The sequence below is a fragment of the Macrotis lagotis genome, chromosome 8 (genome assembly GCF_037893015.1).
Source record: "Macrotis lagotis isolate mMagLag1 chromosome 8, bilby.v1.9.chrom.fasta, whole genome shotgun sequence".
Lineage (NCBI taxonomy): Eukaryota > Metazoa > Chordata > Mammalia > Peramelemorphia > Peramelidae > Macrotis > Macrotis lagotis.
In genome coordinates, this window is record NC_133665.1 from 39,063,703 (window position 1) to 39,080,565 (window position 16,863).

The following is a 16,863-nucleotide window of genomic DNA, read 5'->3' on the forward strand; positions in this document are numbered from 1 at the left end:
ACAGTATTTGAACCAAGATGTCCCTGATTGCTAGGACAGTGGGCACTCCACCACACTGCCTCACTCTCCTGGAATATGGGAGTCAAGTCACGCCTCTCCACATCTCCCTTATTGTTACCATCTGATTATCTCCTGGTTGAATATCTCCAGTTTATCTTGTACATGTCTTTTTGGACATAGTTTTGTGCCTATTGTCTCCACTATTAGAGAGTAGGGACTGTCATCTGAAGACAGTGTTTAGCACAAAGCAGAGGTTAATAAATGCTAACTGGGCAAGGGGAGCGCAACTAGGTGACACAGTGGATAGAGCACAGGCCCTGGAGTCAGGAGGACCTGAGTTCAAATTTGACCTCATACACACAATAATTGCCTATCTGTGTGACTTTGGGCAAGTCAGTTAACCCCATTTAATGCCTTAACTATTTAAATGAAAGAAATTTAAAAAAATAAATAAATGATAACTGGTTGTTTGTGACATAAGGAAACATCATATAGATGCAGAGAGCTCCTTCTAGATAATTAATGATGATTTGGATTATGGCTGTGTGATCTTTTTACTGAGGATTTTTCCTAGGCATGGATGCCTGAAGGCATATTTAGGATATGAACAAGTCAATTACATTTTGTTTTCAAAATTAGTTTTGTTAATATAAACCTATATTATATTATAAATTATAAACTCTAGGGAAATATGTTGAATGTTGCCTGATTATAGTAGTTTTAACTTTCTTGTTCATTTTACCTCTTAGCTCCTAAGATAGCCTTCCTCTATAGCCATGTCCCTGATGTAGAGGTTGATAAGGTCATGCTTAAAACATAGCTTTTATAACTCCTAGGTTGTAGCAGTCCATCTTCCTGGCCCCACAAGATGCTTGCACTTGGATTGTCTTGACCATCCCCTGAGATTCTCACTTTGTACTTTTGGGGAATAGAATTTAGTCAAATAGATAAAAAATTAGAATCATAGGATGTAGAGTTAAAACAGACTTCAAAGGACATCTAATTCAACTCCCTCATTTTAAAGACAAGGATGCTCAGGTCACAACAAATCAATCATCTTTCACCAAATCCACATAGCTATTCACTTACAGACTCAGGATTTAAATTTGATTCCTCTGACTTGAGAAATGGAACATATTCCTTTGCTTGACTTTCTAGACTCTACACAACCTTATTCTCATTAGGCCTTCTTATTACAACTCATCAGATATTAGTGATGTGCTTTGGGCTATAATTTGAGAAATCAGACTAGACTTTGTAAAGTTAGATTTTTCAAATTCTATCTAGCTGCTACCGGTCCTAAACTGTATTTGTCTAAGTCCTCAAGAGATAGCAGTCATGGCTTCTTTTTTGAGCTGTCTTGACCATGACATGCCACAACATAGCTTTGAGAGAGGGGAGATAGAGGGGGTGCAGTGAATGTCCTCTTCCTGCCGAATTAATGGAGGCATTGTCTGTGGAACATCATGCCTTATTGCTCTACAGCCCTTGCCTATCCTGGCATTACTGCTGTTCATTGTCTTCCTATGTTGGTTGACAGATATTGGCTCTGTTTAAATTAAATTTTGAACTGGCTACTATTAATGTTTCCTGCCTTAAAGATATGATGTTTACTTTTGAAGTCATCCAGATGGAGCAGATGGAGGGCCTCTAGGGAACGTTCTCCTTTCTCCCTTCAAATCAAAAGCAAGATCAGAGCTGAAGTTGTACAGATTCTTATAGTCAACTCTCTGAAAGCTGTGTCTGAAGACATGAATTGGCAACCTCAAATCCATCCATGATTAGGCATAGAATGTCAGAGCAGTAATAAACTTTATCATTATATAGTATTTTATATGTACTGTGTTCCATGTCCTAGTTCTGGAGGCAGGGGAATCAAATTTAAATCCTGAGTCTGTAAGTGAATAGCTATGTGGATTTGTTGGAAGTTGATTGATTTGTTGTGGCCTGAGCATCTTTGTCTTTAAAATGAGGGAGTTGAACTAGATGTGCTTTGAAGTCTTAAAGTGTGTGTTTGTAATATGATATAGTATAATAGCTCAAACTCTCACCCCTTCTTATTTTGAGCAATGAGGAAACTGAAAAGTAGGTGAAGTGGTTAAACAAAGGTGGGGCTAGAAACCTAAATGCTCTAACTCATGGTCTGGGGCTTCTTTCCACACTAGCTCCTGACATCCAAAAGATGCAGAGTGCTTTAGATGTGGGCAACTGCCTAGAGATCCTGAGGGTATCTGAGTCCTCATGCCCCACTTCCTACAAGTAATCCCTTGTGAATACTCTACTTGTCTTGTGATGAGGCTGATTAAGAACTGGAGCCAGAGCCTGGCGTTCCTGCTCCCACCCTGATAACAGACTACCCCCCCCCATTCTTTGTCACTTCTTCAAGAAGAAGATTAGGAAATGGTAGAGCTAGAAATGAACATTTGTGCTCTGTCCTTGTTCTCTTCTTCAGGCTACATAACTAAATGAAGAATAGAGAGGGCAATGGATTTCTGCTGTCCTAAGAGGCTCTGGGTATTTGGAAAAACATCAACAGGGTCATTTTCACCTACAAGCAGAATATGCAATTACCTATTTTTGTGATTTGATGGATGTTAGGTAGGTTCATTTGCTTAAAAATATTGGCCCCCCCTCATACCTATCACTGCTAGCTGAAAATCTAAAAAAAAATCTACTTCTTCTAATTTATCATTGACCTCTAAGCACATCCACTTTTACATTTCAGATACCTTTGGAGATAACTAAATTATTGACAATTAGGTATATTGACTTCACAATAATACTAGCTAATACTTAACTTTGAATCTGTGAAGCTATATATAAGTATATATAATTTTATCTAGTCATCACAATAATCTTGTGAAGTAAATGCAGTTGTCCCCATTTTACAGAAGAGCAGACTGAGGCTGAGGGAGATTATATGATTTGCTTAAGGTCAGGTCACATAGCTAAGTTAGTGTCTGGGCAGAATTTGAACTAAGTGAGGTCTTCCTAAGAATGGTTACTCCATCCACTATACCGAATGAGAAGGAAGCCCTGAAGGGACACAGATAGGGGGAGAAAGGAATAACTACAGATCAGCTTTATGTGGAAATAAATCTGGGATCTCAACAGCAAGCCCCATTTATAAAGATTTTTTTTTCCCCCAGAATTAATTTTCAAGTAGAATCAATTGTCCATCTATGTTGTGGTGAGTAAGTTCCCAGGCTGTTCATGGAAACTTGAACACTAGTTTGAATTCTGGGTTGGAGTAAAGGGGGGTTGGGGGGAGACTGTGGAGACATTTTCTAGGTAACATGCTCTTCCTATAGAAGGAAGGAGAAAGTTTCCTCTGCTTTTATGGGGTTCAGGATTAACCAACTCTCCACTAAAAGGTGAAGTAGTGAGATTGGTCTTTGACACACTCCTGGATATAAACCTTTTGGTATTCTTGCCATCAATTTTTGATGTAACCAGAGTGTATTTTCCTGCTTTGATATCTTCCGTTGTAACTAAAAAGTAAGGAAAGTGTAGGAATTGAGGATACAGAGGGCCAATGACTTTGCTTTGATCATACATCAAATCATCAAGAAATCCCAGCTTGGGGAGGGTTAGAGCTCTGCTTTTGCCTTGTACCTGGTGGAGCCAGGCTAAAATGGAAAGGGAGGATGAAAAGGCAATTCTATATCAGCCCTGTGCATTTTTCTGGCTTCCCTTATCACATTATACTGACCCGATCCCTACCATTTCCAAAATGCTTAAGTCTAAAGGATGCCTGAATTTCACAAGAGAAGGATAGGGAGTTTCCAACACAAAAGTCAGAGTCCTGGATTATTTAAAGAAAACAAGAAGGAAAAAAAATAGAGATAAGGATCTGACACAAAGGACCATTACAAGAACTTTATTTCTTAATGTTTGTTCTTTTGCTCAGCTTTACACGGCTTTAGGAAGCTTGCCTTTCTAGATTGACTCTTGGATCCCAGCATTTCCTCCAATTTGCATTTGCTCCAACACAAAAACCTGTTTTGCAAGGGGGGGAAAGAAAGAAAACATTTTTGGGTTCTACATTGTTCTTCTTTTAAAAATTTAAAAAGCCACTCATTCATCTCTCCCCTTTCCTAGCTTCTAAAAGTAAATAGCACCAGAATAATGCAGGATCTGTATACCAAGATTAGAACCTGACTCTTTACAGAAGGCCAAACTTCTGATTTTTTATTGTATTTGTGTTGTACATATATATATTTCACTTGAAAGTCCCTTTACTTTGGTTCAAGTTCCTTGACACTCCAGTGCAGATGAAACAAAGAGAATGAATTTAAATCCCTGTGAAACTAGCATCTAATAAAATGTCTTGCTTAAGGAAGTAATTTTGGGAAAAGAAACAGGAGAATCCTATTACTTTGGGAAGGGGCAAATAAATTTTAGTAACTTGTAGACTTTTTTCAGCTGTTACTGCATACTAAACATTCATTAAATGCTATCAGCAGATTGGACAGAATTCCAAATTAGCCCTAGTCTCTGCCCATTGGGCATGTCAGAATTCAAAAGGCTTAAAAAATGAAGAGTTGGGAAAATCAGTTCAAATTAAATTTATTTTTAAACAAAGTTTTAAGTTTTTTAAAAAGGCACACACATAAAAAATAAAAAATAATAAAATAAAAACGGGGCAGCTAGGTGGCGCAGTGGATGGAGCACTGGCCTTGGAGTCAGGAGTACCTGAGTTCAAATTCAGCCTCAGACACTTAATAATTACCTAGCCATGTGGCCTTGGGCAAGCCACTTAACCCCATTGCCTTGAAAAATATTTTTATAAAAAGGAACACACATTTTCCAATAAAATTGACTACAAGTTTGGAGAGATGTCTTATTTTATTTATGAACATCTATCCACACACTTTAAATTTGGGGAAGAAGAATGGATGATGGCTTTGTTATTTTCCATGCTATCCTTATCATAGAACCTTGTATGCTGGAGACAGTAATAAATATTTGTTGGACTGAATTATATTGTTTTTAAAGACTAAAGGTGTTATTTTTATTATGTGATATTATTGATATGTTTGATTCTGTAGCAATTTGTTGGGAAAAGAATGAGAAGTTTCCTTTTTGTTCAAATATCTATTACAGAAGTTGACATTTACCTTAAATTTATATTGTGATATCTGTATTTCAATTTAATAAAAAATATTGACTGAGTTTGACAGTCACAGTAGTATTTCATGGTTTGCAAATTATTTTCTTTACAACAAAACTATGAGTTAGATAGTTCAAATATTATGTCTCCCTATTTCACCTTTTTCCCACTCTAATCCATTTTCTGCTCAGCAGTCAATGAGTTTTCTAGGGCATCAGTCTCTCCCCACTCCCAAAATGAACTTCAGTCACTCCCTTTGACCTCCAGGATCAAATATCACCTTTTGTTTGGCACCATACACACTCCACAATTTAGTTAAACTGATCCTCCAGCTGTACTTCGCCAATGGCATTCCAACTCTTTTTTTTTTTTGCTTTCTTTGGTTGATCCCTTGGCCTCAAATGCTCTACCCACCACCAGCCCTCACCTCTGCTTCTTGGTTTCCATAGTTTGCATCAAGATTCACCTTCCTCTGGAAGACTTTCCCTATTCTCACAGATAGGGAAGAGACTAAGTAGGAGTGGTGACAATACTGTTGATACAGAAATACTGTGGTATAGATTCTTTTAAAAGTTCAAGATTTCTGAGCTAAAGTATACTGCCAAGTGAAATCAGAATATATCTAGCAAATTTCTTCAAAATTATATGGTCAATAAAAAATAAGTGCATCAAGGTCATGGCCAACATAAAATCAGTTCTTGTGTAAATAAAGTTTCTACTCAAAGATTGAACTAAAAAAAGTATTTTGTCATTAATTCTCAACTCCATGAGTCTCACGTTTGATTCTTTAAAGTAACTGCAGTCACTTAAAGTAAAAAGAAATATGATATTTTATAATGCAATAATAAAGAAACCTGAGGAAACTTTACAGTGTTTTTCATTTTTCTTCAAAAACCATTCTCATTTACACTTCCCAGACCAAACTGCAAATAGATTTTATAAGTTTGGAGAATAATAAGACTAGAAAGGAGCCTTAGAAATCACCTGATATAATCTTGCCTTTTATAGAGTCTAACAACCTAACATGGCTAATAAGGTGGGAGTTGAGTCCAGGGCTTTTTAAGTCCAAGCTCATGGTTCTTTCTGGTAAGCCATTCTTTTGTTTTATTCTAAGGCAGAAATGTTTAAATGAAAATATCAGTAATTATGATCAGTTCACCAGAAGTCATACATCACTGGGGTTTTAATCTCTTTTAGTTTCATAAAAAACCAACCACCAGGATACTTGTGATACTTTATATACTTCATGATACTTGTGATATTTTAGATAAAGCATTTATTAATTGCTAAATTCTTCACATTGTGCTAAGTGCTAGGAATAGAAATATAAACAAAAAGCCTCTGCTTTCCAAAGACATATATTCTAATGAGTGATATAACAAAAGTGGGGTGGGGGAGAGAAGGGTGTTGCTGGTGTGAGAAGGAGTATATATTCTAATCTGGCCACCTATTTGATAAAGAAATCAATCACCTTGGGAAACTAGATGATACTAATTCCAGTTTTAATTCTTCAGTCTTTATTTCTTCACCTTGACTTATCACTATATATCTGGATTTGGTCTATCAGAAGATGAAGTCATTGCTACAGTAACAGTTTAGAAATAAATAATTCTCACAAGTTGTGTGAATTTTAATTAACTTAAAATATATTTTTTGGCATCTACATAGTGCAGTGGATAGAGCACTGGGCCTGGAGTCAGAAAAACTCATCTTCATGAGTTCCAACCCAGCCTTGGCACTTATTAGCCATGTGACCCTGGGCAAGTCATTTAACCATTTTTTTTTTTTAGTTTCTTCATTTGTAAAATGAATTAGAAGAGGAAATGGCAAATCATTCCAGTATCTTTGGCAAGAAAATACTAAATGGAGTCGCAAAGAGTTGGACTAACTGAAAAATAACTAAGCAAAAAAATAATTATTAAAACGTTTAAACTTTCCTTACTCTCCAATTTTATATATAGCCTCTTATGACTAGAAGAAAGTTCATTAATTCCTTAAAACTTGTTAGGAAAAATGTGGATAGGGGTCCCAAAATAATATTCCTTTGCTAATGATATTTTCCTTTGCAATACTGAATATGAAAAAGGTATAAAAACAAAAATAAAAGTATCATTTTCCATACAAAAATTGTTTTAACTTGCTCCCATATTTCCTCAAACTTTTTCCAAACTCCCCTTCAAAAAAAAAAATCCTAAGCAATGGTTTTTATTAAGAGAAACAAAGCCCTAAAGTATTCTATGGTCAAATTAATTTGGAAAACAAATGATCTGAGTATTTACCTGATTCCTGACTCCATCTAGTGGACTAGGGTTTTTTAAATAAAAACGAAACTACTTGCCTTGCTGGCCCAGTGAGGAAGTAATGAAAAGTAGTCATGGCTCTTGAAAGGAAATGTCAATCAAATAGCCATGCACAGAAACATTCTCTCTCCCTCTCCCTCTCTTTCCCTTTCTTTCTGTCTCTTTTTTCCTCTCCTCTCCCCTTTCTCGCTCTCTTTGTCTCCTCTCCATCTCTCCTCTACTCTCTCTCTGTCCTTTCCATCTCCCTGTCTCTGTCTCTGTCTTTCTCTTTCTCTTTCTGTCTCTCTGTCTCTTGTCTGTCTGTTTCTGTTTCTCCTTTCTCTCTCTCTCTCTCTCTCTCTCTCTCTCTCTCTCTCTCTCTCTCTCTCTCTCTCTCTCTCACCTCTCCCTCTCCTCTCTCCCTTCCCTTCCCTTCTTCCCTTCTCTTCCCTTCCCTCCCCTCTCTCTCTCGCCTGTCTGTCTTTCTCTCATAGCAAAAAGCATTAGTCACACTCTAATTCAAGCGACCTACTCAAGTAGAGTCATGGATACTTCTGAGTGGTAACACAGCTTCAATACTTCTGCTTTCAATCCTTGTCTAAATAAGCCAAAGCAAAGAAAATGGTGATTTTTGAGAAATGAAAGAGCCAAATATTAGCTCAGCATTCAAAAGGCTGATTAAGCATCAGAACTCCTTGTATTTCCTCACTTTATTTACTTATGATATTTTTTCTTTTTTATTATTATAAAAAGTTAGGCAATTTAAACCTTTCCTTCTACCTCCACTATTATATAGAAGGAAAGTTAGAAAAATTAAAGTAAAGAATCACAAGTGGCCAGGAGAGAGGTGACCAATAGAAATGCAATCTTTAAAAGTTGATCTTATTGGCCTCATTTCACGATAATCCCTTCATGTTGCCAGTATTAAAGCCAGAGTAGACTGCCCACCCACCTTTCTTCCTCACCCCTTACTTAGACTTATCTGTATTTGAGCCCAATATTCTCCTCATCTTTCCCTCTCTTATTTCTACCAACTAGAATTCACCTATTCCTTAAGGACTAACTCAAATCACCTTCTCCAAAAAATTCTTCATGATTTTCACATCTCCCAGACCCATTCTCTAAACTCCAATAGATTTCTTCCTACTGTGATTTGTTGTTTTGTTTTTGTTTTCTGTGTATCTCTGCTAAATCTTTGTCATGTTTTCTGTAGTTGGCCATTTCTTATTAAGGCATAAATTGTAGTTTCTCTGGAGGCAGGGTCTGTATCTTATTCATTTTGGTATCCCTACAGGATCCAGGCATACAAAAGTCTTGCCAATAGTAAATGAATTTAGACATGTTTTTTGAATGAAGAAGGAAAGAATGAAATTAGAAAATTTTTTAGCTGAAAGATAGAGACATAAGAATGGAGAACTACAAAATATCATGTGCTTTTAAAAACCTCCACTTACAAACCTTCTTTACAAACCTCCATTTACAAAACCTTTTTTGTTGATTTATTGGCTTATTTATTTTTTATTACTACAACAATCTTGTTATGAGAGTAAACATAAACCCCCTCTTCCCCATGAAGATATGAAAGCTCAAGAATAGTGAGAGAGAGAAAAATAATGTACTTCAGTCTATATTCATATTCCAATGGCTCTGTCTCTGGAATGAGTTGCCTTCTCTATCATAAGTCTACCAAAAAAGTTGCTTCAATATTTTCCCACAGTTACTACTACTAGCTGTATTTCCCTCCACTCCCCCACTCTCATTTATTCTGTTCTCTCTTTGCTTTCACCCTGTCCCTGTTCAAAAGTGTGTTGTATCTGAGTACCTTCTCCCACAATTTTCCCTCTATTCTATCACTTACTCCACACTTCCCTCCCCCCATTCCCCCTTATCCCATCCCTTTCCTCTCATTTTCCTCTAGGGTAAGATAGATTTCTATGCCTTATTAAGTGTGTATGTCATTTCCTCTCTGAGCCATTTCTGATGAGAATGAAGGCTTACCCATTGCCCCTCACCTTTTCCTCATTCTACTCCATTGAAAAAGGTTTTTCTTGGCTCTTATGTGACATATGTTATCCCCTTCTTCTCCTTTTTCTTTCTCCCAGTACTTTCCTTTATCACACAATGACTCCATCTTTTTATTATATTATACCATTATATTCAGCTCCTTCCTGTGCCTTGTCTATATTTGCTCCTTCTAACTGTTCTTATAAATGAGAAGGTTCATATGAGTTATCAGTATCTTCTTCCAATTCAGGAATACAAACACTTCAACATCATTAAGTTCCTCATAGTTAGTTCTTCTCATCCACCCCCTCTATGGTTCAAATGAGTCCTGTACTTGGAGATCAAACTTTGTGTTCAGCTCTGGTTGTTTCAATAGGAAAGTTTGAAAGTTCCCTGTTTCATTTAAAGTCCATCTTTTCCCCTGAAAGAGGATATTCGGTTTTGCTGGGTAGTTGATTCTTGGTTGTAAACCAAGATCTTTTGCTTTGTGTAATATCATATTCCAAGTCCTATGAACCATTAATGTAGATGCTACCAGATCCTGTGTAATTCTAACTATCAAACCATAGTAATAGAATTGTTTGTTTCTGGCAGTGTTTAGTATTTTCTCTTTTACTTGGGAGTCTTGGAATTTGACTATAATATTCCTGGGAGTTTTTCTTTTGGGATCTCTTTCAGGAGGTGATTGGTGAATTCCCTCAATTTCTATTTTACCCTCTGTTTCTAGGATTTCAGGGCAAATTAGTTGTATTATTTCTTGAAAAATGAAGTTTAGGCTCTTTTCCTGTTCATGACTTTCAGGTAGCCCAATAATTTATCTCTTCTGGATCTGTTTTCGAGGTCAGTTATTTTCTAATGAGATAATTAACATTTTCTTCTAATTTCAGAGGGTGTTTTGGTAATAGTTTTATTTCTCCCTAAGTTCTCACAAAGGCATCAGCTTCCTTTAATTCCATTCTGCATTTGAAAGAGTTATTTTCTTCAGAAAGCTTTTAATCTCCTTTTCCAGCTGGATGATTTTGCTTTTAAAGGCATCCTTCTCCTCATTTGCCTTTTGTGTTGCTTTATTCCATTTGGCCTAAACTGGTTTTTAACATATTATTTTCTTCAGTATTTTTTTGTATTTCTTTCACTAAGCTGCTGATTTGGTTTTCATGATTTATCTGCAGAGTTCTCATTTCTCCTCCCAATTTTTCCTCTACCTCCCTTATTTGTCTTTCAAAGTCTTTTTTTTGAGCTCATCCATAGCCTGAGCCCATTTTCTATTTCTCTTGGAAATTTGGAGTACAGAAGCTTCAATTTTTGTCATCTTCTGAATCTTCCATGGGACCAAAGTAATTTTCTATGGTCAGATTCTTCTTTTTCTTTTGTTTGCTCATTTCCTTGACCTATGACTAATTTACCACACTTCCAAGGCTTTGGGACACCCCACTGGGACTTAAATTCCTCCAAGGTCTTAAAAGAGGCTTTGACTGCTTTCTTGTCTGTGCTTTGATATATGGATGACCACAGGTGCTGGACCCTCTGCCCTGGAGAGTCCCTGTTTGACTATAGTGGTATGGAAGCCTAAACTGCAACCTGGATCTGAGTGTGGGAAAAGAGCAGAGCAGAGCAGGGAAATGTCTCCCCAGGGAGAGCAGTGGGACCTCTGCAGTTTCCCCCCCAAATCCCCTTAATATCTGTAGACTGCACTCTGGAGGTACAGGCTGGCTTCCCTGATTCCCACTGCAGGTTCTCACTGCAGGGCAATCTGGGGGTAGCAGTGGCTGAGTGGTGAGGATCAATCCAAGGTTGAGAAGTGAACCATAAAAAGTAATGGAGTAGGACACAGGGAACAGCAGTTGCATCAGATGGCTGTAGCATAGCTCTTGGGTAAGTCATTTAACTTCTCAAAAATGGGAAAATAACATTTGTACCTTAGGTTGTGACCATGAGAATCAAATGAGATTTTATGTTTGTATGTTTGTGTTTGTGTTTTGCTTTATAAACCTTAATTAAGCTCATGTACAAATGTCAACTATTGTTGTTAATCTGTCGCAGATTTTCAATAGAAATGACCTCTCTTTTCCTTCCCCTTCCCACTTACTCTGCCCAGGCTTCTAGAAATCTGTTCTTTCCCTGAAAGAGCCCTTCTAGAAAGGTCTATTATATTACAATTGCTAGTCTGGGCTCTGGGGATAACCTAAGAGGGCTTACATTTTATCAGATGAATCAACTTACATTTAAGTAAATATATATATATATATATATATATATATATATACATATACATATATATATATATGTACATACACACACACACACACACACACACACACATACATCTACATGTATATATGTGTGTGTAAAAACAACCCAAAAAGGTGATTTGGGGAAAGAGAGAGTACTGGATGAGAGGAGAAGGGGGTGGAGATCAGGAAAGATCTCACCTAGAAGACAGCACTTAAGTTGAGTCTTGAAGGAACCAAGATGGGGAAGGAGGATGTGAATGGGGAGGTTAGCTGGCACTAAGTCACAGAGACAGGAGCCTGAGAGCCATGTGTGGAAAGAGACTCTCTGCTCAGAGCTTTATAAATATTGCTTCATATAATAGCAAAAAGAATAACAATAATAATAAATAGCTAACATGATAATATTTATAGGTCAGACCCTGTGCTAAGAGCGTTTTACTATTTTCTCATTTGATCCTCACAACAATTATTAGCCTCATTTTACAATTAAGGAAACTGATGCAAACTAAAGATGTTTATCTTGCTCAGAATCACACAGCTAGTGTCTGAATCCAAATTTGAACTCAGGTCTTCCTTAGTCTAGATTTGGAACTCTATCCACAGGGCCACCTGGCTAGACAGTTTGGCTGGATCATAGTGTTCAGAAAGGGGAATAAAATATATTTGAGCTGAAAAGGTAGGTTGGGTTAGATTGTGAAGGGTTTTGTAAAAGTAAAGTAAAAGAATTTATATTTTATCTAAAAGGTGACAGAAATTGGCTAGGGGACTACCATGGTTAACTTGCATTTAAGGAAAGGGCTAGAGTTAGGAATGGAGTATAACATGAACCTGGTAGGATAGTGAGACCCATGACAGAAATAGGGAGTTGCAGGAAGGGGCAATTTTGGGACAAGTAAAACTTCTGTTTTGGACATGTTGAGTTTGAAAAATTCTGCCCAGTGTGAAGGACATACAGTTGGTAATGTCCTGTGGGCAGTTGATGACATAGAGCTGGAGCTCAGACATAAGACTAAGACTGGATATAGAGATCTAGGTACCAACTACAGAGATTGAAATGGTGATTAAATTCATAGGAGTTGCTGAAATCACCACTTGAGTATAATGAATATACACATACCCAATTTATCATAACATACAATATTTGGGCTCAGGCTACACTAGAAGGTGAGTTGTGGAAGGGAAAAGGGTGGTGATTTTATGGTGCCATTCTTCTTATTCTCCCCCCCTATCTTTTCTGTGTGGACTAGTTTTCATAGAAGAAGGTTTTGTTTCTATTGGCATTAACACACAGCCAGGAGTTGAGGATGGCTGTTAGGGCCAATGTAGCTAGGTGGCTGAGTGTAGCCCCCTTGTCTCTGCTTGGCCCTGTGTCAGTTTGTTTTGTCCTACATGACTCAATTATCAACATCTTCATGGACGAACATGTTTTTCCTACCCAAGGATTGCTTATCACTCACTAATTGAACCTTCATAGATTTCAAGACTTGAAGTAAGAAAAGAACTTTGAGATCATCTAGTTCAGTTCTTCATTTTACAGATAGGATAGCTAAGGTCCAGGTCTGGCGACACGTATCAGGGTCACCCAGCTAGTAAATTTGTGGGTGGGAAATGGAAATAGGATACAGATCCTTTAATTCTAAATTACAACATTGCTCTATAAGGCCTCTACAAAGATGGTTCATAAGTCAAGCCAATGGAGCATGTCTGAATTGAATTTATCCCCTTTAATGATTTTTTCCCCCTTTTGATTAGGAAAATGCTCAGATGATTAAAGAAGTGGAAGTAGACAAAGTATCCATGTTGCCCAGGAAACAAGTGGAAGCAATCAAAAAACTTTGGGAGGACCCTGGAATCCAGGAATGTTATGATCGGAGAAGAGAATACCAACTCTCGGACTCCGCTAAATAGTAAGAACTGATAAACATTTTTTGTGGTTAACTGAAGTTGTCCCCAGGATCCCAAAGCCATCACTGGCATCTTAAAAGGGAAAATGACTTTCGATATAGAACATAGTTGTTGCAACTAAGACTTTAGAGTAAGATTGCTTATCATAAGTGAGGGAAATTTGTTTTCATCAACCTTCTACTTTCTCTTGAGTCCTCTCTTACCTAGTGTTGGTCCTCCTGGTAGAATAACATTGTTTAGAACAAAGGATCCCTTAACATCACCTTGAATGTCTCTGTGATAGGCAACAATTACCTCAGGAGATAGCCCCACAGACATCCATCCCCTCCTACTGCCCTTTTGTAGGCTGAAGCTCCCCAGTACAAGCCTCTATCCAGAACTACCCTCCTTGGTGCTTTGTGCTTTGAATTATAGTCTAACTCTTCTCCCACTCCATCAATAATCAGAACTTCCATTTCTTTCAGTATTGAGAATTCTTCCAGCTATCAATAGATCATCAGTTTAAAGTATTTTATTTGAATTACAACCAATAGACAACTCATTTAAAAAGAACTCAGTAATATCTGTAGTAATGTATCATCAGTTTTATAAACTTGTGAATTATTATTGTTGCTATTTTATCATCATCATCATGATCATGTAGGGTGGTAGGGAACTCCTACTATCAATTTCCTGCTTTCCACTTAGACTTATCAGAATAGTTATATTTAGCAGAAATCCTTCTTATTCAAATTCCTGTCTCTATTAAGACCATATGACTTCCAACTTCCAGGGTCCTGTGCAGTCCCGCCTCCCAAGAAAATAGGAAAAGCTCAGAATGTTGCCTAAAGTATGGTAATATATGGTAAAATTTTCACCTAAGACAGATGAATGAGTCACACAGAGAAGTCATATAACCATATTCCCTAAGGTTATACCATTCTGCTATAAGAAGTCTTAGCCTGGCCAGTTTGCTTTCCTTTCTGCCATTATATTAAACTCTATCAAGGTAATTTAAGGAACTTAAGCCTAGAGGACTCCACTATTTTGACTATTTTACAATGCTTAGACAACCTCTAATTTGGAGAGGAGGTAATTCTCTGGTGAAGGTTATTAGCAGCAGCAGCAGGAACCACTTCCCTGCTCTCACAGTTCCACTACTCTGCCTTCTGCATTGTGTTTAGTTGCCTTTTAACCCTTCCTTTTGTTCCCATTTTTCAAAGAAAACAAAGGGCCTTACAACCTCAGAAGTAAAAGTTTTCTCTTCCAGAGCTGAGGGTCATTGGATTTATCTTTGCTGGTCTGGTGGTGTCCTCTAGTGGGCAAGACACAAATTGCTAGCTGAGAATGCATTGGAACGGTTTCTGTCTGTCCAACCTATACTTCAACCAAAATTACATCTACAAACATATCTGACAAATGATCATTTCATCTTTTCTTGAAGACCTCCAGTGAGGAGGATCTTCCAAACTCTGAATATTTTCTGGAGGAGCCCATTTTCTTTCTCAAAGTGAAGGAATGTTTTTTTTTTTACATGGAGCTAGTTCTGAACCTTTGCAAATCCCACTACTGCTTATTATTCTTTCTTCTGGAGCCAAAAAAAAAAATCAAATGTAACATGACCCTTTTGTTCCCCTTTCTTCATCTAACTCTCAGATGGCATGACTTCAAGGTCCCCGATTTCCTTGGACACCCTCTTCTGGATGCTCACCAATTTAGCAATTTCTTTTCTAAAACTTTTCTAAACCTAAAATGGAACCTAAGCCTCCAGGTGTGGTCCAGTAAGAACAAAGTTTTGAGTATCTTGCCCCTCCTAGTACTGAATACTGAATCCCCATTATTGAAACCTAAGAATGTATTAGCTGTAAATATAATGGATTTGCAGATCATTAAAGTTCCTAAGATCCTTACAGATAACTTACTGTCTAGCAATATCTTCTGATTTTTTTTTCACTTGATTGTAAGACTGTATTCTTCATTTGAGTAGCCTTTCAAGATTTTTTGGGGGGGACAGTGACTTTCAATATGCTAGTTATTATAGAGAGATTTCACATGTCATCTCATTCAATTCCCTCATTTTATATATAAGATAGAAGTATAGGAAAATTAAGTGATTTGTCCAAAATCACACAGTATCAAATGGAAAGTTTTAACTCTGATCCTGACTCCAAAGTCAGTGCTTTATCCCATCATACCATGCTATCTCCCTTCCTTGTTTTATCAGCAAATTTCATTAGCATGTCCTATTTTGTTCTGGCCTTTCCAGACCAAAGAAGTAAAATAAGATTTGAGTAGTTCTACCTTCTGTTGTCTCTCCTCTATTTCTTCTCAATCAATCAACAACCTTTCCCCCCCAATGTCATTTTAAAACTCTTTTCTGTTGTTGTTAGGATTCCTTCCCAACTTTGGACCATTCTGAGCTTTAGTGATGTGGATACTTTTCTTACATGATAAGCCATATTTGTGTACTCATCATTCATTAAGTATCCTTGGAGAGTGGATAGAAACTAACCTTGTTTTCATCTTTTGAATGTTCCTTTCTAAAATCTAAGTTAGTCAATTAGCTCTATGTATATCTACATTGTCTATTTTTTTAGTTTAATTTTTCCATTTGACAAGCCTCAAATTCTCTCTGTTCAACTTTTCTTCTCCTTTTGAACAACAACAAAATCCTCTTCGTGTAAAAAATATATGTGTGTATGTGTGTATGTGTATATGTGTGTATTTGTATGATGTCAAGTAAAATAAATTTCTGCTTTGTTCATATCAAAAATTATATCTCATTTGTGTCTTTGGTTGATCTCATCTCTGATAAGATGTGGTTAAAATGCATCATTTTCTGTCCTCTGGAATTGTGGTTTATCATTACATTGGTCAGTTCTCAAGTGTCTTTTTTGGGATCATCTTTAGGATCTTATATAATTGTATAAATTATCATAGTTCTCCTTTCATTTGTTATCAGTTCATCTAAGCCTGTTTTCTCTGAAACTATTCAATTAATCATTTCTCAATAATGAGGAGGGAAAAGAACAAGAATTTTTAAGAACCTTTATTATGTGCTAGGCACTCTCCTAAGGACTTTACAAATATCTCATTTGATCCTCACTAGTGTTGTTACCCCTGCTGTTGAGGAAACTGAGGCAGATGGAATCTGCCTAGGACTTACCTAGGGTTATGCAGCTAAGGAATGTCTGAGGTTGGATTTGAACTTCGGTATTTTTGACACTAGACCCAGAAACCTTAATGACTGTGCAACTTAGCTGCCTAATGGTCCATTATATTAACATACTTGTTAATATACAATATTCTAACCATTTCTTAATAGATAGACATTCTCTAAGTTTCCAATTTT

At 37.0% G+C, this 16,863-nt stretch overlaps 1 protein-coding gene across 1 annotated transcript in view; it reads left to right on the plus strand.

Moving 5' to 3' along the window:
* The window catches only part of LOC141495412 (guanine nucleotide-binding protein subunit alpha-14), a 408,685-nt gene that overhangs the window by 365,882 nt on the left and 25,940 nt on the right, over positions 1–16,863 (plus strand). Inside the window, exon 3 of the mRNA XM_074196702.1 lies at positions 13,380–13,534. Coding sequence (XP_074052803.1) covers positions 13,380–13,534 — 155 coding nt within the window. The remainder of the gene's footprint in view (positions 1–13,379; positions 13,535–16,863) is intronic.